Raw genomic sequence first — 26,758 nt, forward strand, 5'->3', positions numbered from 1 at the left:
ATGCGTTTCTGACTATTTTAATTTTGCCTTTACCAATTATTTGTCTAGGTATGGGTAGATGTGGATCTTCTGTCTCAAGTGCCCTGCAACAACAGAAGGACGCTTTGTAAAAACCCTTCGTGCAGACTTTATACAAAAGGGGAGCACCCTGAACTAGCAACGCAACTTGGCCACTGCGGCCCTCAAGAATGTCTTGCTTCTGGTGTGCATCAGCACATGCAGGTAGGTCTCATTGAGGTTTATGATTGCCTCAAGATCTTATCATTAGGGAAGATGCGAAAATGACTTCTCCAAGTGTGGCCATTTTTTCTTAATAACTTGTTCAGAGCAAGTAGGTCTAGTGAGTCCAGGTGTCTTTTTTGGTTATGCATCAGGAAACAGAATAGACCCCTTAATGAATTTCTTCCTTTGGGTCTCTCACCATTGCCTGCTTGTTTAGAAAATCATTGATCTTTTGTTCCACATGCAGCATCTCTTCCTTACTGCAACCTTTTGCTTTTGGCCTGATGTTTGGGGTCTTTCGTATTAGTTCTATACAGTAAACAGACTATGCTATATCTAGCGCCCACTTGTCGTATAAAGCCTCAGAGATCATGACACATACTGGTGTTGTGTGTAGGTGTGATTTCCTAGAAAGTGTGTAGGTGTGATTTCCTAGCAAGTCACTTGTTTGACGGTCCCTGCTGCAGGGTAGTATCTCTCCGTCAAGCTTTCCTTACAAAGTCATCCTCTGTGTTGTGATCATCACTGTGGGAGCTTGCCTTTGGCATAATGCTGGCAAGGGTTGGCAAGTTGCAGTCCTCCTCTTGCAGGTAACTTCCTTGGTGTGGTTCCTCCTCCAAACGGGGCCCTGAATTGAAAGGCACCCATTAACGGGCCCCTGAACTGCAAGTCGCCCCACCTTCTTTGCTGTCTTTCTTGATCCTTTCCAGTGACTTCTTCAGTGGTGATCTAAAGAGGTTTTGCCACCTGTACCTCCAATTTGCAGCCAGCCACCCTCAGCCACGCTTGTCTTCTTTGGGCAGTTCTTCAGGTGGTGCCCCCACACAATCGTCTTCTTGTATTAGCTGTATTCAGTGCCAATTTTAGGCAACTGTTAGAGATGGTCTTGCCCTCCTGCATACTTCCTTAGCTTTCTTCTTGCACTACTCTAGGAGGTGTTGCATTGTCTACTCCACCACCTCTTATTGCTGGTGTCCGTATCTGCAGAGCAGGGCAGTAGGCAAGGTGCCACTGTGTAGCAACAAACCTCTCTATCTTATGTCTTAGCATCTCCATCCTAAGTGGATGATTTGGCTCTCGTACGTGCTGTGGTGACTATGATGAATATGCCGTCATGCTGCCCTTGATTCAAGTTGGCATTTTGTGAAGACAATCTAGGCATAAAGGCTTTTGCTAATGTTGGCTCTCTACCCTGGTCCAGAAACCTGAGGAGAATTAGGAGAAAGGAAAATGTTACTTACTAGTTTGTGACATGTAGTGCTGTAGATTCACATGCTGTGCATAAGCTCCCCATCTAGTGTTGTTTCTGAGTAGTACAACTTGTTTTTGTTTAAAGAAATTTTTTGAGTCACAGGATCGGTAATAATGCGCATGGGCATCGAGTCCTTTGTTAGATTTATTGTCCACAGGCGGGAGAGTGAAGTAGTGAAAAGAGTATATAGTAGGATATAAAAGATGTCCATGCAATGTATTTACACATACACACAAACATATATATATATATGTGTATGGAAAATGTCACTTACCCAGTGTACATCTGTTCGTGGCATGTTCCGCTGTAGATTCACATGTTGTGCATATACTTCTGCCATCTAGTGTTAGGCTCGGAGTATTACAAGTTGTTTTTCTTCAAAGAAGTGTTTTCGAGTTACGGGATCGACTGACTCCTCCTCTTCGGCTCCATTGCGCATGGGCATCGACTCCATGTTAGATTGTTTTCCCTCAGAGGGTAAGGTAGGAGTGATAGAGTATAAAGAAAATAGATGCCATGCTAATGGAATGGTAAATATAAATATATATCTACATATGTACAAATGTTGTTAACTTAAACGACTACAGGCTGCTGGAGAGGTGGAAGGGTGCATGTGAATCTGCAGCGGAACATGCCACGAACAGATGTACACTGGGTAAGTGACATTTTCCGTTCAATGGCATGTGTAGCTGCAGATACACATGCTGTGCATAGACTACAAAGCAGCTAGTCCTCCCATAAAAGCGGTGATTAGCCTGTAGGAGTTGAAGTTGTTTGAAATAATGTTGTGAGTACAGCTTGACTGACTGTGGCTTGCTGTGTTGCTAACACATCTACACAATTGTGATTAGTAAATGTATGTGGTGTTGACCAAGTAGCTGCTTTACATATTTCAGCAATTGGTATGTTTCCTAAAAAAGCCATTGTAGCACCTTTCTTCCTTGTGGAATGTGCTTTAGGAGTAACTAAGAGTTGTTTTTTGGCTTTAACGTAGCATGTTTGGATGCATCTTACTATCCATCTTGCTAATCCTTGTTTTGAAATGGGGTTACCAGTATGAGGTTTTTGAAAGGCTACAAACAGCTGTTTAGTTTTTCTGAATGGTCTTGTTCTATCTATACAGTACATTAGTGCTCTTTTAATATCTAATGTATGTAGAGCTCTTTCTGCCACAGAATCTGGCTGTGGGAAGAAGACTGGTAGTTCCACTGTTTGTTTGATATGAAAAGGTGATACTACTTTTGGAAGAAATTTAGGGTTAGTTTGTAGTACGACTTTATGTTTGTGTACTTGTATGAACGGTTCTTCAATAGTGAAAGCTTGAATTTCACTGATGTAATTGTGACTAGAAAGGCAATCTTCCATGTTGAGAATTGCATTTGACATGAGTGCATAGGTTCAAATGGTGGGCCCATAAGTCGCATAAGCACTATGTTTAAATTCCAAAAAGGAACTGGAGGTGTTCTGGGTGGAATGATGCGTTTTAAGCCTTCCATGAAGGCTTTAATAACAGGAACTCTAAATAAAGAGCTGTGCTGTACATTTTGCAAATATTCTGAAATCGCAGTGAGTTGTATTTTTATGGAAGAGAATGCTAAGTTTGATTTTTGTAAATGAAGTAAATAGCATACAATATCTTGTGTTGATGCTGTAAGAGGGGCAATCGGTTTAGATTGACAATAATATACAAATCTTTTCCATTTGTTAGCATAGCATTGTCTAGTAGTGGGTTTTCTTGCTTTTTTAATCACTTCCATACATTCTGATGGTAGTTGTAAATACCCAAACTCTATGATCTCAAGAGCCAAATCGCCAGATTGAGTGTGTTGGGATTTGGGTGTCTGATCTGTCCTTTGTTTTGTGTCAACAGGTCTGGTCTGTTTGGGAGTTTGGTACTACTGATAGGTCTAATAATGTTGTGTACCATGGTTGACGAGCCCACGTTGGGCATTTGAGTATCATCTCAAGTGTGTTTTGACACAATTTGTTGACTACAAATGGAATGGGTGGGAGGGGGATAAGCAAAAGCAAATATCCCTGACCAACTGATCCATACAGCATTGTCCTTGGATAGGGGATGTCGGTGTCTGGATGTAAAGTTTTGGCATTTTGCGTTTTAGCTTCTGGCGAACAGATCTATGTTTGGTGTTCCCCATTGTTGAAAGTATTTTTGAAGTACTTGAGGGTGAATCTCCCACTTGTGTGTTTGTTGATGATTTCTGCTGAGTACATCTGCTCGTTAGTTGTGTATCCCTGGAATGTATTGTGCTACTAGGTGAATTTAGTTGTGTATGGACCATTTCCAAATGTTTTGAGCTAGGAGGGAGAGTTTGGACAAATTAGTCCCTCCTTGCTTGTTTAGGTAATACATGGTGGTCATGTTGTCTGTTTTGATTAGGACATTCTTTTGTTTGAGAAGAGGTAAAAAAGCTTTGAGTGCTAGGGAGACAGCTAACAGCTCTGAGTGATTTATGTGTAGCTGTTTGTGTTGGGCATCCCATTGTTCTTGGATGTTGTGATTGTTGAGGTGAGCTCCCCAGCCAATCACTAATGCATCTGTTGTAATTATGGTCTGAGGTACAGGGTCTTGAAAAGGCTGCCCCTTGTTTAGATTTGTGGAATTCCACCACTGAAGGGACATGTATGTTTGGCGGTCTATCAACACTAGATCTTGAAGATGACCGTGTGCCTGTGACCATTGTTGTCCAAGGTACTGTTGTAAGGGCCGCATGTTTAGTCTTACATGTGGGACGATTGCAATACACGATGGCATCATCCCTAAAATTTTAATGACAAATCTGACAGTGTACTGTTGACCTGTGTGTATCTGTGCGATTATATTGTGAAATGATTGTATTCTTTGCGTATTTGGACTTGCTAGTGCTTTTTGAGTATTTAGTATTGCACCTAAATATTCTTGTATTTGCGCAGGTTGTAGTTGCAACTTTTGGTAATTTATTGAGAACCCTAGCGTGTGCAGGGTTTGTATTACATAATGCGCATGGTTTTGACATTGTGTATGACTGTTTGATTTTATCAGCCAATCGTCTAGATATGGAAAGTCATGTATATGTTGTCTTCCTAGAAAGGCTGCGACTACTGCTAGGCACTTTGTGAATACCCTTGGAGCTGTTGTTATTCCGAAGGGTTACACTTTGAACTGATAGTGCTTTGCTTGAATGACAAACCTGAGATATTTTCTATGCGCGCGGATGGATGGGTATATGAAAATACGCATTCTTGAGGTCTAATGTTGCCATGAAATCGTGTTTTTGGAGTAGTGGGATAACATCCTGGAGAGTTACCATGTGAAAATGTTCCGACAGGATGTAAAGGTTGAGGGTGCTGAGATCTAATATTGGCCTTAGGGTGCCATCCTTTTTGGGAATCAGGAAGTACAGTGAGTAAACTCCCATCCCTACTTGATTGTGTGGCACTGGTTCTACTGCTTGTTTGAGTAATAGAGATTTGACTTCCTCTTGTAACAGACTGATGTGTTCTGTGGATAGTTTGTGTGGTTTTGGTGGAGTGATTGGGGGAGTTTGTATCAATTCTAGGCAATAACCATTGCGGATAATTGATAGTACCCAATTGTCTGTGGTAATGTTTTGCCAATTGGTGTGGAACTTTTGTAGTCTTCATCCCAAAGGGGAGGTGTGGAGTGGAAGGGAATGAAACAAGTCACTGTTTAGTGTGTTGTGAGGTTTGTTTAGGTGTTTGATATTTCCCTCTACTTCTGGGGTACTGCCCTCTATATGTGCTCTTAAAACCACCTCGTTGGTACTGAGGTTGGTAGGCTGGTTTTGGCTGCGATGTGGATGCCTCTGCAGCTTGAGCCCTAAATCCACCTCTAAACTGAGGTTTCCGAAAGGATCCCCTGTATTGTGTGGTGTATAGTGCACCCATACCTTTTGCGGTGTCTGAATCCTTATGCAATCTTTCAATTGCAGTGTCCACTTCTGGGCTGAAAAGTTGTTTTTTGTCATACAGCATATTCAACACCGCTTGCTGGATTTTGGGTTTGAACCCCGAGGACCTGAGCCATGCATGCCTCCTGATTGTTACAGCAGTGTTGACGCTCCTGGCAGCTGTGTCTGATGAGTCTAGGGCAGACCTAATCTGATTACTGGTGATGGCTTGCCCTTCCTCCACTATTTGCTGTGCCCTCTTTTGATGGTCCTTGGGGAGATGCTGAATTGTATCTTTCATCTCATCCCAATGGGCCCTGTCGTATCTAGTCACAACGCCTGTGAGTTGGCTATTCTCCATTGGTTGGCTGCCTGGGATGCAACTCTCTTCCCTGCAGCATCAAATTTCCTACTTTCTTTGTCTGGTGGGGGTGCATCACCTGATGACTAAGTTTGCCCTCTTCCTGGCAGCGCTTACCACTACTGAGTCTGGAGGGTGTTGTTGAGTTATATAGACAGGATCAGAGGGAGGTGGCCTGTATTTTTTTCTACCATGGGAGTTATTATCCTCGCTTTGACAGGCTCGCTAAATATTTGATCAGCATGTTTTAGCATGCCCGGGAGCATAGGGAGCGACTAGTATGTGTTATGCGTTGAGGGGAGTGTATTAAACGAAAAATCGTCCTCCAACGGTTCAGCGTGCATAGTGACACTATGGTATGCTGCAGCCCTAGCTAATACTTGGTTGTACCCTGTACTATCCTCAGGTGGTGAAGGCTTAGAGGGATAGCAGTCTGGGTCACTGTCAGGAATGGGATCTGGATCATGGGTCTACATTATCTTGTTCGAGTCAATCGAATGCGATGGTGACTGCATTGGTGTAGGACTGGTAGGAGAGATATGCAGGTGTGGAGAGTGAGGAGGAAAATGAGGAGGAGAAAATTGATGAGATGGTGGTCTCTCCTTTGGCTTTGGCAATTTAGCTGGAGGCTGTGTAGGGTCCAATTCCTCCTGAAAGGCTAATTTCCTCTTAGGTTTTAGAGGAGATGCTGTTAATAGTCTGCCAGTTTCTTTGTGGATATGAATCCTGGCTTGCCTTTCGTCCATCACTTCAAGTATTGGCTGTACTTGGGTGTCCTCCTCAGAAGTCTTATGGCTTTCTTTGAGTGTCTTAGAAAGTCCATGCTCCTCAGCGTAACCAGCTCTTTTTGGCTCTGAAGCTGGCTTTTTCGGTATCGAAAAAGATGTTGTTGTGGATGGTCTAGGCTTCAAAAGGGATTTCTGAAGTTTCTACTCCGAAGAGCGGTGTATGCTCAAGTTGGACACGGAGCCTTTCGTCGACTCCGATGATTTCGGAGGAGTGGCCTTTTTCGGTGCCGAACTGGCGGTTTGGTCACCAGGTGTCTTCTTTCGGGTCGAGCCATGGCCTTCCGGCATTGACGTACCCAAGAGCTTATATTTCAGTCTTTGGTATGGTACGAGGGCAGGCGTACTCACCTGTTGTCCTGCTGTGACCGGTCTGTCTTCCTTGGATTCCTGGTCGGAGACAGAACCTCGAACGGAGACTGCTGTGTGCATGATCTCTTCCTCTTCGACGTCGAGATCTTTGGAGCTTTCGGACGCCATCTCGAGCCTTCGTGCTCTTCTGTCCCAAAGTGTCTTTTTTGATCAGAAGGATCGGCAGGCCTCGCAATTTTCTTCCCGATGATCTGGGGAAAGGCAAAGATTACAGCCAAGGTGTTGGTCTGTATAAGGGAATTTGGCCTGGCACCGAGGACAGAATCGGAATGGAGTCCGATCCATAAGACTTCCTCGCGGTCAGCCCGACCAGGCCCGAGTTGGGCGCGCGCGCGCCCAGACGGGTGAATAGAGATGTCTGTTCCGACGGTATTGAAGTGTCGATCGAAGGTGTAACGCGATTGATACAATACCGACGAGAAATGAAGCGTTTTCAAAGTTTTCCGAATCGAATCGAAAGGAAACACGTCCAACCCCTACGGCGGAAAGAAAACAATCTAACATGGAGTCGATGCCCATGCGTAATGGAGCCGAAGAGGAGGAGTCACTTGATTCTGTGACTCGAAAACACTTCTTCAAAGAAAAACAACTTGCAACACTCCGAGCCCAACACTAGATGGCAGAAGTATATGCACAGCATGTTGATCTGCAGCTACACAGGCCATCGAACATATATATATATATATATATATATATATATATATATATGTATGTACATATATATGTATGTACATATATGTATATATATATATATATATATATATATATATATGTATATATATATATATATATATATATATATATATATATGTAATTAAATTGCAATCTTTACACACTTCCAGGGAGGGCGCATGTGAATCTACAGCACTACATGCCACGAACAGATGTCTACTGGTAAGTAACATTTTCCGTTTGACTGCATGTATAGCTGCAGATACACATGCAGTGTGTAGGGGTTGCAATTGTTTGAAAAAGTGTTTTAAGTACAGCTTGTCCAACATTCGCCTGTTGTCTGGCAAAGACGTCTACACAATAATGTTTAGTATACATGTGTGGTGTAGTCCATGTTGCTGCTTTACAAATGTCTGCCAACGGTCTGTTACCTAAAAAAAACATATATTTTTCCTAGTGGAATGTATTCTAGGTGGTACAGGTAATTGTCTCCTAGCTTTAGTATAGCAAGTTTGAATGCATTTGACTATTCATCTTACTATAGTTGTTTTAGATATTGGGTCTCCTTTGTGTGGTAATGAGAAAGCCACAAAAAGATTTTTGTTTTTCTAACCGGTTTTGTCCTGTCCATATAGTACATAAGAGCTCTTTTGACATCTAAAGTATGTAGATCTCTTTCTGACACTGATTATGGTTTTGGAAAGAAAACTGGTAATTATATTGTTTGATTAATATGAAATTGCTAAATGACTTTTGGAAGAAATTTTGGATTTGTTTGTGATACAATCTTTTCTTTATGAACCTGATAGAAGGGTTCTTCTAAAGTTAGTGCCTGAAGCTCACTGACATGCCTGAGAGAGGTGATAACAATTAAGAATGCTACTTTCCATGAAAGGTATTGTAATGGACAGGAGTGGAGTGGTTCAAACGGTGGAGCCATGAGTCTTGTAAGTACAATGTTTAAGTTCCAAGATAGAGCCGGGGGGATCCTTGTTGGAATTATTCTTTTCAGTCCTTCCATAAATGCTTTAATAACTGGAATTCTAAACAAGGAAATATGTTGTCTATTTTGCAGATATGCAGCTATAGCGGCTAAATGTAAGAAAACAGATGTGTAGGCTAAATTTGCCTTTTTTAAATGTAATAAATATTGTACAATGCCCTGTACTGTTGGTTGAAGAAGGTCAATGTTTTCTGTTTGAGAATAACAAACAAAACATTTCCATTTTGCTGCATAGCACTGTCTAGTGGTAGGTTTGCATGATTGTTTTAGGATATCCATACATTCTTGTGGTAAATGTAAATATCCAAATTCTATGACTTCAGGAGCCATATCGCTAGGTTGAGTGATTTCAATGTCTTATCTGTCCCTGCTTTTGTGTCAGAAGATTTGGTCTGTTGGGAAGCTTTTGATGAGGAACAACTGAAAGTTCAAAAAGTGTTGTGTACCATTGTTGACGTGCCCATGTAGGGGCCACTAAGATCATGCGGAGGGAAGGGGATAGGCGTAAGCAAATACCCCTGACCAACTAATCCATAGAGCATTGCCCTTGGACTGAGGGTCTGGGTACCTGGAGGCAAAGTTTTGGCATTTTCTGTTTGGTTCTGAACAGATATATTTGGGGTGTTCCCCTTTTTGTGAAGTATTGTTGAAGAACTTGTGGGCGGAGTTCCCACTAGTGTTCACTAGGTCTGCTAAATGGTTGTCTGTCCCCAGGAGATATTGTGCCACTATGTGAATATGGTGACGAATCACCCATTTCCCTATTGATTGTGCTAGTTGGGACAGTTGTTGAGATTGTGTCCCCCCCGTTTCTGGATATAGTACATGGCAGTCATATTGTCTGTATGTATGAACACTGTTTTGTGTTGCAATTGTGGTAGGAATGGTTTTATTGGCAAGAATATTGCTTGTAGTTCGAGGTAATTGATATGAAGAGACCATTGAGTGATGTCTCATATTCACTGCACTGTTAGGTTGAGGAGATGAGCACCCCAACCGTTGTTTGAGGCATCTGTTGTGCGAGTAATGTGAGGCACAGAGTCTACAATGGGCTGTCCTTTTAAAAGGTTTGTAGTATCCCACCAACGTAGAGAGAGATAAGCTTGGCGGTACAACAACACTAGATCTTCCATTTAACCCTGTGCCTGAGACCACTGACGAGAGAGACACTGTTGAAGAGGACGCATATGAAGTCTGGCATACGGCAGTATGGCAATACAAGATGCCATCATTCCTAATAGTTTCATAACAGTTCTTACTGTGTACGTTTGGTTCTGTTTTAATGCTGCAATTAATGTTTGAAAAGCTTGTATCCTGTTTTGGTTGGGAAATGCTATTCCTAATTGTGTATTTAGGATAGCTCCTAGGTATGGTTGTGTTTGTAGAGGTTGAAGATGGGATTTGACGTAGTTTATGGTGAATCCTAGAGAATGTAGGAGGTTTATTGTAGTTTGAGTATCTTTTTAACACTGAAAGAATGAATTGGCTTTGATTAGCCATTCGTCCAGAATAGGGAAAACATGAATTTGTTTTCTTCTGAGCTGTGCTGCCACTACTGCAAGGCATTTTGTGAATACTCTAGGAGCAGTTGTGACTCCGAAGGATAACACTTTGAATTGGTAATGTTTTCCTGCTACAACAAATCTTAGGTATTTTCAGTGTGCAGGATGAATGGGAATGTGAAAGTAAGAGTCCTTTAAATCTAGGGCTGTCATGAAGTCTCTTATTTGTAATAGAGGAATAACATCCTGAAGAGTAACCATGTGAAAATGTTCTGATAGGATGTACCGATTTAAGGGTCTGAGATCTAATACTGGTCTGAGACCCATCTTTTTGGGGAATTAGAAAATACAGGGAGTAAACTCCTGTTCCTTGGTATGGCAATGGTACTGGTTCTGGTTCTATAGCCCCTTTTAGAAGAAGGGAATTTACTTCCTCTTTGAAAAGAGTTAGATGATCTTGTGAGAGTTGTGTGTACGAGGGGGTATGTTTGGTGGAGTGGAAATGAGCTCCAGACAGTAACCATTTTGGATCATTTGAATGTACCCATTGATCTGTGGTAATTTGAGTCCATTGGGGGTAAAAGGGTTGTAATATTCCCCCTACAGAAGTGATGTGGTTTAGCGTTGTATTTATTGAGTCATTGTTTAGTGACTGATGAGAAGCCTCTAGATGTACATGGTTTTCCTCTTCCTTTGTTACTGTTCCTCTATATGATCATCTGAAATAACCTCTGGTGTATTGAGAGGTGGGTTTAGTTTGATTTGTGGCTTGTTCTTGGAATGATGACCTAAATCCTCTAGTAAAACTCTGCACAACGAAAATTACTCCTATATGTGCTGCCTTGTAAATCTCCCATGGCTCTGGCAGTTTGATTGTCCTTATTTATTTTTTCAATTGTGGTATCCACTTGTGGTCCAAATAAATGCTCCTTATCGAAGGGCATATTTAGAACTGCAGGTTGTACTTCTTGTTTGAAGCCTGAATATCTAAGGCATGCATGAAATCTTATGATGACACTTGTATTAATACTACGTGCTGCTGCATCAGCAGCATCAATTGCACATCTAATGGAGTTGTTGGATATTGTTTGTCCCTCATTTACAATCTCTACCCTTTTTTACGATGTTCTTCTGGTAGGTTTTGTAAAAGTTCCTCCATAGCATCCGAGTGAGCTCTATCATATCTCGAAAGTAAAGCTTGAGCATTAGCGATTCGCAAATGATTGGCTGCTTGAGCTGTTACTCTTTTCCCTGCAGCATCTAATTTTTCACTTTCCTTGTCAGGAGGAGGTGTTTCTCCTGTTGACTTGCTATTAGCTCTTTTTCTTGCAGTAGATGCCACAGTAGAGTCTGTAGGCATTTGTGCTTTTATATATATAGGATCAGTGGGTGCAGCTTTGTACTTTTTATTAACCGAGGAGTGATAATCCTTGCTCTAACAGGCTCTTTAAATATTTCCTCTGCATATCTGATAATTCCTGAGAGCACTGGATGAAATTGGCTTTCTTTCTGTGTTGCGCCAAAGGTGTCAAATAAGAAATCCTCCTCTATCAGATCAGTGTACATATTACATTGTGATATGCTGCTGCCATCACTTGTTGGTATGATATAGAATCCTCAGGAGGTGAGGGTCTAGGTGGAGTAAAGATTTGGATCATTTGGTGTAATGGGATCCGGATCGTACTCATCCCATGGGTCTTGCTCTTCTAATGCATCCCCATTATCCTGCGACCCACTAGGTGGTGTGAACCCTATGTGAGTTGGAGATGTTGGTGGAGTATACTGTGGCGAAGTAGGTAAAGGTGGAGATGTAGAAGTATGAGAAGAAGTATTTTCTTTGGCAGTCTTCTTCAGAGGTGCAGAGGAATCAAGACTTTCTTCAAAAGTTAATTTCCTCTCTAGAGTTGGCGGTATGTCTGGCTCCCTATTACGACTTTTCCGCTGGGCCAGCGGACACTAACAGTGTTACCGTCCGCTGGCGCAGCGGAAAAGTCACATCAACATTGCTGCCGGCTCGTAATAGAGCCGGCGGCAATGCTGATGTGCAGCGGGTGTAGTAGCACCCGTTGTGCATTTCACTGCCTGTAATTCCTGCAGTGAAATGCGCTATGGGGCTATGCCTGGGGGCCCCTGCACTCCCCATGCCAAGTGTATGGGCAGTGCAGGGGCCCCCAGGGGCACCCAGAGTCCCCTTACCGCCAGCCTTTCCATGGCGGTATCTACCGCCATGGACAGGCTGGCGGGTAAGTGGAGTCAAAATCCCCTGCCCTGGCGGATTACGACCGCGGGACCGCCATGGCGGTATACAGCCGGTGTTACCGCAGCGGAACCGCCGCGGTCAAAATAATGTGACTAGTACTGCCAGCCTGTTGGCGTTATTAGCGCCACTATAGCCCTGGCGGTCACTGACCGCCAGGGTTATAATGAGGGCCATAGTGTCCTCAGTAATACTAGAGGTGCCCTGCTTTGTTCCCTCTTTCCCAAATCTATCCCCACCGCCTGGCAAAAAGTGAGCTTCACTATGGAGTTAACAAATGAGCATTAAAATAAAAATAAAATCATTTTCAGGTGAATGTTGTAAAGTTTTACATTATAAAGGAACATATTCCATACATCACAACCAAATTATATTGCTTTAAACTGTGCTTATTAATGCATATTTCAATGTTGTTATGGCTTCAATATTCAATGCTAAAGATGTGCTTCCTTCGTTTTGCATAGAAAATTTCACTGAAACTATTTTCTGCTCCCCAGAGCCAGGGTAGTTTACTTATGAAGACTGTGAGCAGGACCACCATTCTAAATCATAAACCACAGACTGACTAGAAATATCCTACTAGTTATTTTGTGGTTTGAGCATGTTGTGAGCTTCTGTTCATAGACAGTTGTGCTTGTTCAGCATAGGAGTAATACTTGGCAAGATTTTTTGGCGAGTGACTTGAGACCCCCATTTCCCTCTTCTACGACAATGTATACTGCAACATCTCCTAAACTGGGGGACCAGGGTCATCCCACACCTTAGGACCTCTTATTCAGAATTCTAAAACAATACACAATAAAAACCAGTACATCCTGTTGTTTGATATCACATCATGGAAACAGCTTAAACAGCAAACTACATTCCCCTATTTTAAAGTAAACTTAAAGCAGCAAATATATGAGGAAATTATTTCAAAGCTATATTAGACCTGTCATGTCATTTACAAAAGATTAGGACAGACTGGTGTGTTCAAAATAAAGCAGATGATTTTACATAACATCTTATTCAAGTACCAGATTCTGACTCTTACATCCTGAAAACATCAATAAAATTGTAATAGTAACTGTATTTATATAGCGCTTACCACCCGTAATGAGGTTTTTAAGCACTTTTTGGCTAGTAGCATGCTACTCCGGAATTAAACATGCATCAGTGGTGGATTAATACAAGGCGATATAAGTTGTTAATGTGAGTGGTGGACATGAGTCTGTTAGTTGGATTGAATAGGATGAAGGATAGATACAGGAGGGAAGAGTCTTGAATTGTTATTTGGGAGATCGCAGTAGTAAAATTAGGTTTGAGATAAGACAAGGGATGGATAGAGGAAGGAAGAGTCTAGAAATAGTTATTATGGAGATCATAGTTAAATGAAGTTTGGGACAGTCAAATAAGGGACTGAGGAGCAAAAGATTTAGAAAGGGTTATTAGGGAGATAGTAGTACAATGAGGTTTGGGATGAGGTAGAGGATATATTAAGAGGGGTATAATGTGACTACGTAGTGTCTAAAGTAAGGCACTGGAGAGAGCAAAAGTTTTTTTTTTTTACAGTAAGAGGAAAATAATAAATACATGGATACATAACTACATATAAATGTACACGTAAAATAATACAGAGATATAAAGCTGTATTATGTAGAAGCCCATATGTGGATGTATGGGTAAATAGTTAGAAAAACAAACTTGCAAGTATTGCTGTACATAAAAGATAATTTGTGTACTTTTATAATTTTGGGAAAATATTTTTTTTTTAATGTATTTTTATTTTACATGTTCCCCAATATTTCAGTAGTGAAGCACTGATAGATACAATTGTTAAGATTATATTTATACATTGAGATAGATAACACAAAACCAGAAACCCTTAATCATATAATCAAATAACTTCTAAGTAAACTGTGCAGTGACCTATAAACATACTAAGCTGGTAATAACTTCATGTAGATGTTGAAAAGCATGGGTGAGATGATAAGAGACTTGATGGATTCCTGCTTTTGTCAAGTACAGTTTGGATGAGAAAAGAACAGTATGGATGACATTTGTTCTGTTTTTAAGGTAGGATGTGATCAAGTCGAGAGCAGTCCCCTCATTGCCCGCTTTATAGAGTCTCAGGATTACAGCGTCATGATGAACTGTGTCGAAGGCAGCAAAAATGTCCAGGAGAATTAGTGAAGTGACCCCGTTTCGATTTACTGTGTTTTAAGGTCATCCCAGATGGTGATTAGAGAAGAATCTGTGCCTCTTCCCGGACCGTTTGGAAGTTGAAAAGTATGGAATTATCTTCAATAAACTGTGACATCTTTGTTAATGATGCTCTTTCTATCAATTTGCCCAGGAAAGGTCCAACTGTAATCGGTCTGTATTTGTTTCGGTCACGTGGGCCTATGTTTGCTTTCTTTAATGGGTGTATGTATGCCTTTCAGTCTTCTGGAAACATTCCTGTAGTTAAAGAATTATTGATACTTGTTTTGATGGGTGTAGTAGCAAAGTACTTAAAAGAATGTTCTTGAAGATGTGTGACGGACAAGGGTCAGAAGCACAGCTGGCTGGCCTACTTGAGTTGACAAAAAGATAGAAGCCAGAATTTCCCTGAGAAAGGTGGCAGCCCTTACACTTGCTAACATGTTCTGGAAACATACAAGTGATAACATTTCTTAAGGGCTCTCTCTTTTCCTAGGTCAGAGCTATACCTCTTTCACGTGTAAGGTTTCATAGTGGGAAGGACTGAATCACTTATGCTAATTCCACAACCACACTGTCTTAGAAATTACCACAAACTCCACTTTTACAAAGTGAACTATAATTCCAGTTGAGCTGATAACCTAACTGATGAATTATGGAGTGGAAAAGTGAACTACCAAACCCAACACAGATGTGCCTGTTGGGAGAGTGGAGCGCCTGGATTCCTGAAAGCAGCAGTGTAATGTGAAAATATAGAATTTGAATATATTGAATTTTTTTGTTACGCTGTGGTGCATTAAAGATATTTACTGCTTATGTAAATGAGGATTCCATGATTGATAAATAGGGGAAAAATAGTATCCTCTTCCTCTGACGTGAAGAAAAACATTTATCACTGGGCTAAGAATCACAATTAGTGGATGCAGATAAAAACAGTCAAACAAATCGGAACACCCTCACTCAATATCTTACTGTTTGGACACACGATTCTGCTTTAGGTAAAAAGCTTAGAGTACCACAAAAGATGGCAGTGGAGCTGAGAGTGCCTTTAACACTTCTGTTGTTTTACCTTGTCCAAAGTCAACATGTAGAAGTTGGATATATCATTGTCCTGTGCATGTTTTATTCTTGCTCGACACTCCTCTTCGTCTATTAGTTCACCAACATACTCATTCACAAACTCCCCCTAAAAAGAAAAACACACAATATATTAAATAACATTTCACTGACCATAACAATATCACTAAAACAATAAAACAGACCTATAATTTCAAGGCAGCCTGTTTTTCACCAACAGTTTGTTAAAGCAAGTATAATGTTACCTTTCATATCTATTTAAAAATGCTGTACAAAAACACAAATCAATTTAGGACAACAATTAAAGAATATTAAGCAGACCTTTCATTACTATTGGTAGTTTGCCTGGAAGGAGCCAGCGAACACAACTGTTAAAATATCAATTAGGGACTTATTACCAAAGACACAGAGTTCACCCAGTTACTGAGTATTGAATAACTAGATATCATGGAACAGTTAGGAACCAGGCATTTGATAGGCATTCCATCTGATGGATGTACTTTATTAGATTTCTTTTGCCTTGGTTAACAGATTACACTTAGGATCCGGCCTCTTCTCTCCTAGAAGACACTCCCTAGTTATCACAATGTATGACTATCCATTAACAAGTATCTAACACCCAAGAAGCCACCAAGGGATACTTGACACATACCTTCCTAAGGTCTACTTTGCATCTCAAACCCCATCCTCGGCTCGCAGTCCGGAACACCTCCACTTCAGGGTACTGCCTTTTGGAGAAGCACTGATTCTGACATTTTTCTCCAGCAGGGCAGACAGATGAATGACACTCATACAGAAGCATTCGATTGATACACTCAGAGTCTTGGCCACAGGGGTTCTCATCAGTGGCTTTGCAGTTGCAGCGTGGAATTTCAGACATGTCAGCTGTGAAGATCTGAACCCCTCCTATTGGCCTGTTCACCTAGGGGTAAATAAAGGTTATGAGACAGGACATGCAGCCTCCCTTGTCCCATTCGCAGAATATCATATCAGACATAGCACTGTCCCTAATACATGATTACAGAAAAAGAGATGAACAATTTGAGAAGTGATGCAGATAATGTAATTTTAGACACTAGATGTGTTAGGACAAAGAACTAAAATGACATAGAATTCTCATTTGCAATCTGAGAAACAGAAAGATAATTAATCCACATTAGTTGCTGGACAGAGCACTTCTGAGGATTTCAATAATGGTGGTGCTAGAAATCATTTTAAATCACAGTATTCAAGCATTTCCTTCCTCAACCTTGTTATTGCTGCAGCTGACACCCTAAATATGATGAGTATACCCAGACATGGGCTCTGTGCTCACTGTGCCATAGGAGTCAATCAGGGTCAATACTCATTTGCATTAGGCAGTCCTTTGTCTAGAGTTGCATGGTGGCAGAAAACAATAGACTTGAGTGTGGCTTGAGCAATTGCTAGGGACTCAGATTAATTTGAGCATTCCATTTATCACCTTGTTATTTCTAGAAATCATATGGACAAACACTGCCATAAAGTCACTGAGCAGAATAACAACATTTAACTCATCAGTGCTATTGTAAGGAAATGCCTCCTTGGCATGGTTACCCCCTAACTATTTGCCTTTGCTGATGCTAAGTTATGATTGGAAAGTGTGCTGGGATCCTGCTAACCAGGCCCCAGCACCAGTGTTCTTTCCCTAAACTGTACCTTTGTCTCCACAACTGGCACAACTCTGGCACTCAGGTAAGTCCCTTGTAACTGGTACCCCTGGTACCAAGGGCCCTGATGCCAGGGAAAGTCTCTAAGGGCTGCAGCGTGTCGTATGCCACCCTGGGGACCCCTCACTCAGCACATGCACACTGCCTCACAGCTTGTGTGTGCTGGTGGGGAGAAAATGACTAAGTCGACATGGCACTCCCCTCAGAGTGCCATGCCAACCTCACACTGCCTGTGGCATAGGTAAGTCACCCCTCTAGCTGGCCTTACAGCCCTAAGGCATGAGCACTATGCCCCTGGAGGAGATAATGAGAAAAACAAGGAGGAGTCACCCACCAGTCAGGACAGCCCCTAAGGTGTCCTGAGCATGGGTGACCCCTGCCTTTAGATATCTTCCATCTTGAGTTTGTAGGATTCCCCTAATAGGATTAGGGATGTGCCCCCCTCCCCACAGGGAGGAGGCACAAAGAGGGTGTAGCCACCCTAAGGACAGTAGCCATTGGCTACTGCCCTCCTAGACCTAAATACACCCCTAAATTCAGTATTTAGGGGCTCCCCAGATCCCAGGAAATCAGATTCCTGCAACCTGAAGAAACAAGGACTGTTGACCTACAAGCCTGCAGAGAAGGAGGAAAACGACAACTGCTTTGGCCCCAGCCCTACCGGCCTGTCTCCAACTTCGAAAACCTGCTCCAGTGATGCATCCGACAGGGACCAGCGACCTCTGAAACCTCAGAGGACTGCCCTGGACTACAGAACCAAGATTCTCCAGTGAACAGCGGCCCTGTTCAAAACCAGCTACTTCTTTGCAACAAATAAGCAACTTCCAAGAACTTCACGTTTCCCGCCGGAAGCGTGAGACTCTACACACTGCACCTGATGCCCCCGGCTCAACCTGCAGAAAACCAACACCTCAGGAAGGACTCTCCGCCAACTGCGAGCCCGTGAGTAACCAGAGACGACCCCACTGAGCCCCCACAGCGACACCTGCAGAGAGAATCCAGAGGCTCCCCCTGACCGAGACTGCCTGTAACAAGGGACCCGATGCCTGGGACCAACACTGCACCTGCAGCCCCCAGGACCTGAAGGAACCGAACTTCAACGCAGGAGTGACCCCCAGACGACCCTCTGCCTAGCCCAGGTGGTGGCTGTCCCGAGAAGCCCCCCCTGTACCTGCCTGCACAGCTAGAGTGACCCACGGGTCCCTCCATTGAAACCTATACAAAACTCGACACCTGCTTTGCACACTGCACCCAGCTGCCCCTGTGCCGCTGAGGGTGTGTTTTGTGTGCCTACTTGTGTCCCCCCCCCCCCCCCAAGTGCTCTACAAAACCCCCCTGGTCTGCCCCCCGAGGACGCAGGTACTTACCTGCTGGCAGACTGGAACCGGAGCACCCCTGTTCTCCATAGGCGCCTATGTGTTTTGGGCACCTCTTTGACCTCTGCACCTGACCGGCCCCGAGCTACTGGTTTGGTAACTTTGGGGTTGCCTTGAACCCCCAACGGTATGCTGCCTATGCCCCAGGACTGAGACTTGCAAGTGTTTTACTTACCTCCCAATCTAACCTTTACTTACCTCCTCCAGGAACTGTTGATTTTTGTACTGTGTCCACTTTGAAAATAGCTTATTGCCATTTTTACAGAGACTGTATATAATATTGTTTCCATTCTAAGTTCCTAAAGTATCTAAGTGACGTACCTTGCATTTAAAGTGTTTACTGTAAATCATGAACCTGTGGTTCTTAAAATAAACTAAGAAAATATATTTTTCAATATAAAAACCTACTGGCCTGGAGTAAGTCTTTGAGTGTGTGTTCCTCATTTATTGCCTGTGTGTGTACAACAAATGCTTAACACTACCCTCTGATAAGCCTACTGCTCGACCACACTATCGCAAAATAGAGCATTAGAATTATCTAATTTTGCCACTATCTTACCTCTAAGGGGAACCCTTGGACTCTGTGCACACTATTCCTTACTTTGAAATAGTATATACAGAGCCAACCTCCTACAGCTATCTACACTTTCCTCAGAGACACTAGCTTGTGCAAAGAAAGAGTGATTGTTTAATGCAATTAGTGATTGATTGTCAAAGAACAAAACAGAACAACACAAAGAAGATGGCCCTTAAGCCCAATCAGTGAAGTGCAGATAGGAAAAATGAACTTCAAGCCTTACCCACCCCCTTCACAACTGTTTATAATTGTCTGCACAGGCAGGCAGGAACAGGAAAAATTCATAAAAGACAGCTGAATTTTAAAATACCTTTGGAGTGCACAATGAGAACACTCCAAAGCTGTTCACTACTCCTATATATGTGCATTGAGAACTACAACACCCAATACATGCTTCCCCAACAAGCAATGTTGCCAACAATACATGCTGAAGGAAATACAGCTCGGTGAGTAGGTATTGTGTCAGTTTGACAGCAAGTGTACAGGAATTTCTTTGAAGTTATTTCTCTCTTTTTTATTGCCAGACTACACACCCTCTTCTCAACTGACTTCATAATGGGGGAAAGATGAATTTAAGGGTGCCAAATATCGAGCTAATAAAATGCACAACACATCCTGGCTGAAAGATCCATATCACCTGAAAGACGTGCCAAAACAGTAATGCTTGCAAAAAGCACGCTTCAATTTTTTGACAGGGACAGCGCTTTGGAAGGACACAAATACTGCCTTTGGTTTAGTGGAATAGGAATGAAGTTTTTGTGGCGAGCCTGAGCTCCTCTTTCGTCCATAGAATTTGAAAACTACATGACAATACTGGCCTTACTCAGACAACGTGACAGAAATTCTCAGAAAGTCTGAAAAGTTTTGGACTCTTAAGACAGAACTTAACAAGAAGTTGTATTCACAGAAAACCTGAGACCCTAAAGGCAGCCCTAGGAACTCTCACATCTTGTTAAGCCAGTGATAAAACAAACATATAAATATCAGCCAGTTTTGCCTGGAGAGGTGTAATAATTACACAGAGAACAGATGAACTAGGAATCCTTTATTCCTGTTTAGTCGTCTTGAACAGCATACGTAACTCCCAGCTACCACCCAGTGCTTAGCTCCCACTCCTCTATCTTCAATCCCATCCTAGAATGTTGTCCTCCTTCACATTCTATTCCACTGTTGTAAGCATAACCCTACACATCTCCTCCCTTATAAAACCTAAAAACTTTGTCTACATGGCAATTTGCTAAAGGTAACATATGATACAAATTATATAACTCCAAATAACTATATACACAATTTACACATGATACAAAACATGTAACTCAAAATGATTAAATACACATAATACTCCATAACCCATCCCTTCACTTTCAGCAATCACTTCACTCATATTTAACTTTACACAACTTTCCTACACTCCACTCTCTACCATCTTCTAATGTGACCACGGAATTCTTCACTTTCGTTAGCCTTCATGGTTCATGAAACTTACTCTCGCCCTTTCTTATAGTTCCAACTTTCCTCACTGCCACCAAATCACCACAACTTACACCAGCACATTTCACACCCTTCCTTCTGTCATAACACATTTGATTCCTCCTCTGAAAATTCATGGCTCTTGCCTTCAAGCTCTCATGATCCACCCACACTTGTTTCTTCTCATTCAACCACCAATAATATTCTTTTGTTCCTGGTTCCCTTCCCTTGGGGGCAATAAATGGCGACACACCTGTTACAGAATGAGGTGTCACTCTATGCGCCCACAACATCTTGTTCAATTCTTCCTTCCAATTAAATCCATTTGCCAATGAAAGCTGTATGTTCTCCATCACAATTCTGTTCACCCTCTCCACCAAACCATTCGCCTGTGGTCGGAACAATGCCACCCTCTCATGTTTCACCCTTAATTCACCAAGAAACTCTGTCATAGCCGCAGAAACCAACTGCACACCATTATCCGTAACTAAGATTTTGGGAACACCTTCCTCCAAAAACGTTTCTCTAAGAAACTCTATAACACTGTTGGTAGTAATCTGTTCCACGCTCTTAATTACGAACCACTTGCTGTAATAATCCACTAAGACCATAAGGAAATGATTTCTTCTTCCTAATTTATCCACTGGCCCCAACAGATCCAATGCTAACTTTTTCCAGGGTGCCCCAGGAAACTGCACACAACCCAGAGGCGGTTGCCTAACCACCTTCGTTCTATCACTATTTCTACAAGCTTGACACTCTTCCACCATCTTTTCCACATACCTATCTATTCCAGGCCACCAGTAAAACTGCTGCAACCTCCTTTTGGTTAAGCTCATACCCAAATGTCCTTCATGAACAATTTTTATTAGTCTTGCCCTCAATCTCGTAGAGGGCACAATTCTATCCCGTCACAATACCTTCTCACCTTGCACACTAAGTTCATCGCTAACAACCAAATATGGTTTCAAATTTCCTTGTAGCACATCCAAACCATGCCTCATTATGAATTTCTTCAATTCGTCATACTCCACATCATCCCTCACAGCCTCTTCCCATTCATCTTGTCCCAGCGCCAGTTATCCATCTATTGAAAGTGCATCCCATTCCATATCCCATATTTCATCAAGATCCCCATCAATAGGCATCTGCGACAAACAATCAGCTACCACATTTCTCTTTCCCCTTACAAACTCCATCACAAAATTGTAATCAATGATGGTTATCAACCATCTAGAAATACGAGGCGTAAAACTCCCTTCAAGACCCCGTCCACTTTTGAAAATTTGCAACAGTGGCTTATGGTCTGTGTGGAGTATAAACGGTAAACCGCACAAATAATACCTATAGTGGTTTATACCCCAACAAGCCAGTGCCTCCTTTTCAATAGCGGAATGAGATTGTTCAGCCCCTTTTAACCAGCGTGATGCAAATCCAATAATCTTCTCCTCACCATCCACCTTCTGGATCAATACCACACCTAGAACTTCACTTCTGGCATCAGTCATCAGAATTGTTTTCTTGGTAACATCGAAATGACACAATGTGGGAGCCCTGGCAATCGACTGCTTGAGTTCTCCAAAAGCCAATTCGCACTCATCCTTCCACTCAAATACAGCTCCTTTCTTCAATATCGCTCTCATAGGCTCCACCAGATCAGCAAAATTATGAACAAATTTCGAGCAATACTCAGCTAATCCTAGGAATGATCTCAATTGATCCTTGTCGCCCGGTCTCGGAGCTTCACGAACTGCCCTTACAATGCTTTTTTTTAGGTTTGATTCCTTCAGCAGATATCTCATGCCCCAAATAATTCACACCATCTTTTCTCAATTGACATTTTTCTCTCTTCACAGTAAATCTGGGGTTTTCAATCCTCTGCAACACTTTCTCCAACAACTCATCATGGTCATTAAACGATTTACCCACCATTATTATGTCATCCGGGAAACATAGTACATTGTCCAGACCTTTAAAAATATTTTGCATTATCCTTTGAAATACAGCTGACGCTAAACCGAAAGGCATCCTACAATAACGATATGCCCCCAGTGGCGTCACAAAAGAAGTCAAGGGTCGCGATTCCGGATGCAAATTGACCTGATGATATGCTGCAGACATGTCTAATACACTAAATACCTCACCACACCCATCATGCTTAACACTTCCGTAATGGTTGGCAAGGGTTGTCTATCCACCCAAATGTTCTTATTCAGATTCCTTAAGTCAATACATAAACGGATCTTGTTTCCCTCCAAAGGTGCCACAATGGGTGCCAACCATTCAGATGACTCAATGGGTTAAATTATTCCTTCCTCCAGCAGTTTATTCAGCTCTCGTTGAAGAGGATCTCTCATCAAGAACGGTAGGGATCTCACCTTATGCACTACCAGTACTGCCTTGTATTTTTTAGAATTATTCGGTGTGTGAATCCCTTCAATTTACCCAATTTGTCGGTGAAGACTTTTGAAAACTTGGTCATCAGCTTTTCACACCATTGCTCATCTATTTTCAAACTATCTACGTCACCCATCCGCTCCACAACCATAACCTGTTCAGCAGCATTAGGATCAAGCATGATGTTCACATCTTTCTGATGTTGCCATCCTAGAAGGTTTGTCCCTTCACCAGTAACGTACACCATTCCATGAACTCCACTATCTGAATGAAATGTCCATCCAGTGCATTCCCAATATTTCAATTCTTTTCCCACCAAACCCAAATGCTTTCACATCAGCCTTCAATAGCTCTCCAAATTTTTTCTTCAAAATCTTTTCATAAGTTTTCCTAGATATTAGCGTAAACAGACTACCTGAGTCCACTAATACTTTTACAAATGTAGACTCTATTGTCACATTGCAATGAGGTTTCTCCAACTTACTTGAAATTTCTCTTTTCCAATTTTTCTTACTCGTAGATTCCACAACAAGCTGATCCAATTCTTCAACCTCGTCAACTGTCAGGACAATTTCTTGATGATCATCCTTTATGTCATCCACAGATTTAACACTGCTACTCATTACCTTCACCTTGGTTCTAATACCTTGGCAACGTGACCTCACCTTCCACACAATCTGCATGTTAGCGTTCGTGCAGTACAAATAGGACTTGAAGCTATGTGCCCTGGGCATCCACATCTAAAACATGAAATATTCATATTCTTCTTTTTTCCACTTCATACTCCAGTATTCTCCTGCACCCTTTCTTGTTCCTTAGATCTAACTTCCTTCACCTCAAAGGTGGTTTCATTACCTGAATCATTCACGTAACTTTTGTTTACCTCTATTTCCTTCATCCACGCAGCAGTATGCTCCATACTTCTCGCAATTTGTATAGATTCCTCTAATGTTGGATCCATGGACAACAACTTCTCCTTTACCTTTTTGTTACTTGTGCAACTTACAACTCGATCCCGTATTAAGGAGTCCCTTAAATCGCGAAAATCGCATGTGACAGCCAAACCCCTTAGGGCAGCAACATAGGACATTACATCCTCACCTTGACCTTGAATACGGGAAAAAATATATGGCGTTCAAACACAACACTTAACTTGGGGGTAAAATGTTTTTCTAACATTTGTAAGGACATTTTATAGACATTCATGGGTTGACCTTCTCCCATACCCCAAGCTACCTCAGGCAAGACATCATAAATTCTTCTTCCATCTGCTCCTAGATGGTGTAGTAAAATTGCTTGCTTCCTAACTGGACTATATTTATCACCAGCTATTGCTAACAAATAAGTTGTAAATATGTTCTTCCATTGTTTCCAAGTTATAGTTGGTTCACCTGGTACAGGTAGGAAACACGGTGGTGCACAAATATTCTGTTCTGCCATCCTGCAAAGAAATTACAAAATAAACTACCAAAAAATACTAAAATAAAAATGTAAATTAATAAAATAAAATAATAATCTAAAATAACAATTCAAAACAATAATCCTAATAAGTATTCCAAGTACAGTCCACTACTTTGTAGTCCTCTTTCTCTTCCTCGAGTAGTCCTTCACTTTCACTGCCCATACAAGCGATTTGTGAACTCCCACAATAAGGAAATGGATATTTCCTCACTGCGCCTTCAAATGTTGCTCTGTGTTGCGGCCACTAGCAAGACAGTGTTCTGCTGGAGTACTGCGCGACAACACTGTGCTCATGTGCCGTACTCCGACACTGCCGCCTCGCACGGTATTCACACGCTTTCGTCTTTCTTTCTTTTGTTTCTTGCGCGCGATGCAACACTCCTCCGTCACGTACAACTGCTGCCACGTTAGACGCTGCTGTCTCTCCTCACTGCCCCCTACACAGAGTCCCTTGTCGCCAATTCATATAGTAATTACACAGAGAACAGATTAACTAGGAATCCTTTATTCCGGTTTAGTCGTCTTGAACAGCATACATAACTCCCAGCTTCCACCCAGTGCTCAGCTCCCACTCCTCTGTCTTCAATCCCATCCTAGAATGTTGCCCCCCTTCACATTCTATTCCACAGCTGTAAGCATAACCCTACAAGAGGGTTAACCTGATTGTCCCCAAACAAAGCCATGAACCTCGCCCAAAGTTCAGAAAACATAGATTTGGTAGATGGGAGGCTATTCACTAGAATAACACCCAATATCTCTGCCAGCAGATCTAACCTGAACCCTCAACTGAAGGACTCAATCTTCATGCATGAAGAAGGCAGTTACTAAGGAGACTGAAGAAGCAGGCTTTCTTGGACCAAACCAGGGCCAGGTCCATTCTGACTTTCCTCAGAACTCAGGGTGGCAGAGCTAAATGAGGTTGAAGGGGGGGGTCCCACTTCAGGTGGATTTTCTCGCTCAGGGAGCATCTAGGCAGAAACTCCAATGCACAGCCCCTATAAGAGGAATCCTGCAGATGGGATTTAGGTTTATTGATGAAAAACCCCAGGAATGAGAAAAGGGCAACAAATGGTGCTTCACGACTGACTGTGGTTATCCCACCTTCAGTAGCCAGTATGCCCAACCTGTGAAGATAACACCCAAGTAGCTGAGCTGAGGCAGAAGAGCAGGGCAGTGAAATGAAAGTGTTTCGTTCTCACTATGAGCTAAAAGACGCACAATTATTCTGCAAGTCCAGGGACACCACTGTGTCCCCTGGATCCAGAGCATAAAGAATATGGGCCATGGTAAGCAACTTGAACTTGTCTTTCCAAAGGCAGTTTTTCAGAAGTCAAAGACCTAACATTGGCTTGTACCCTTCATCTTTTTGGGCATCAAAACCTAACAATAACACCGACTTTCTCCACCTCCAGGACATTCTTTGTGGTCCCATTAGCCAACAGAGATTGGACTTTCTGTGGCAGAATGGAAGCACAGGCTGCCAAAGTCTGAACAGAAACCAATGGGACATGTGTGAACAGACAAGAAGGGAAGAATCAATTCTGACCCCCATCAGTCACGGGTGACCTTCAGAGGGGGAATGAAAGTGGCTGGGCCACAGATGCAGTGGGAGAAGAGTAAGAGGATGACTGTGGTCCATGGTGATGCCCATTGTATCTGCTCACACCATGCCCTTGAGCTGCAAAAGAGTTGCACTTCCTGTTGTATATGTTCGAGGCCTGCCTCTGGAGGTAGTAGGGACCGCTGAATCCCCTAAACTTCCACTTATGCTAATGGAATTTACAGAGAGCAAACCTAAAGTGCAGGCTGTGCCATGGCTATCTTTACAGCACTCCAGCGCAGTCCGTTTTTTCACCGAAAGGCCTGGAAATGTAAATCGGCAAATCCATAGGGAATGCCACCATATCACTGGAAAGTCCTGTGGTGTGCATCCGAGTATCACACCTGATCACTACATTGGTGTCCATGGCGCAGCCCACACAGTACTGTGTTCAGCCCGGCCCCCAAAACATATTTAGCTGCACCCTGTCCATCATGATTTGTCTGAATACTGAGCGAAGCTGTTCCAGCATGCATCATAGATGGCTGGTAAGGTCTCAGTGTCCATATCCCGCAAAGCATGTGTGTAGCATTCCAGAATGCAGAGGGTGCTCAGGGACCTCAGTGCCAAGCTGGCAGAGGAAGATATTATTTTGCA

General features: G+C 42.4%; 1 protein-coding gene across 4 annotated transcripts in view; it reads right to left on the minus strand.

Annotated features, from left to right (window-relative positions):
- Positions 1-26,758, minus strand: part of LOC138304453 (histone-lysine N-methyltransferase, H3 lysine-36 specific-like) — a 1,084,114-nt gene that overhangs the window by 26,329 nt on the left and 1,031,027 nt on the right. For all 4 annotated transcript variants that reach the window (XM_069244523.1, XM_069244520.1, XM_069244521.1 and 1 more), the window contains 2 exons: positions 16,245-16,514; positions 15,585-15,701 (listed from right to left, as the gene is read on the minus strand). In XM_069244523.1, the coding sequence (XP_069100624.1) occupies positions 15,585-15,701; positions 16,245-16,514 (387 nt within the window). The remainder of the gene's footprint in view (positions 1-15,584; positions 15,702-16,244; positions 16,515-26,758) is intronic.

This window comes from Pleurodeles waltl, chromosome 7 (genome assembly GCF_031143425.1).
Source record: "Pleurodeles waltl isolate 20211129_DDA chromosome 7, aPleWal1.hap1.20221129, whole genome shotgun sequence".
Classification (NCBI taxonomy): domain Eukaryota; kingdom Metazoa; phylum Chordata; class Amphibia; order Caudata; family Salamandridae; genus Pleurodeles; species Pleurodeles waltl.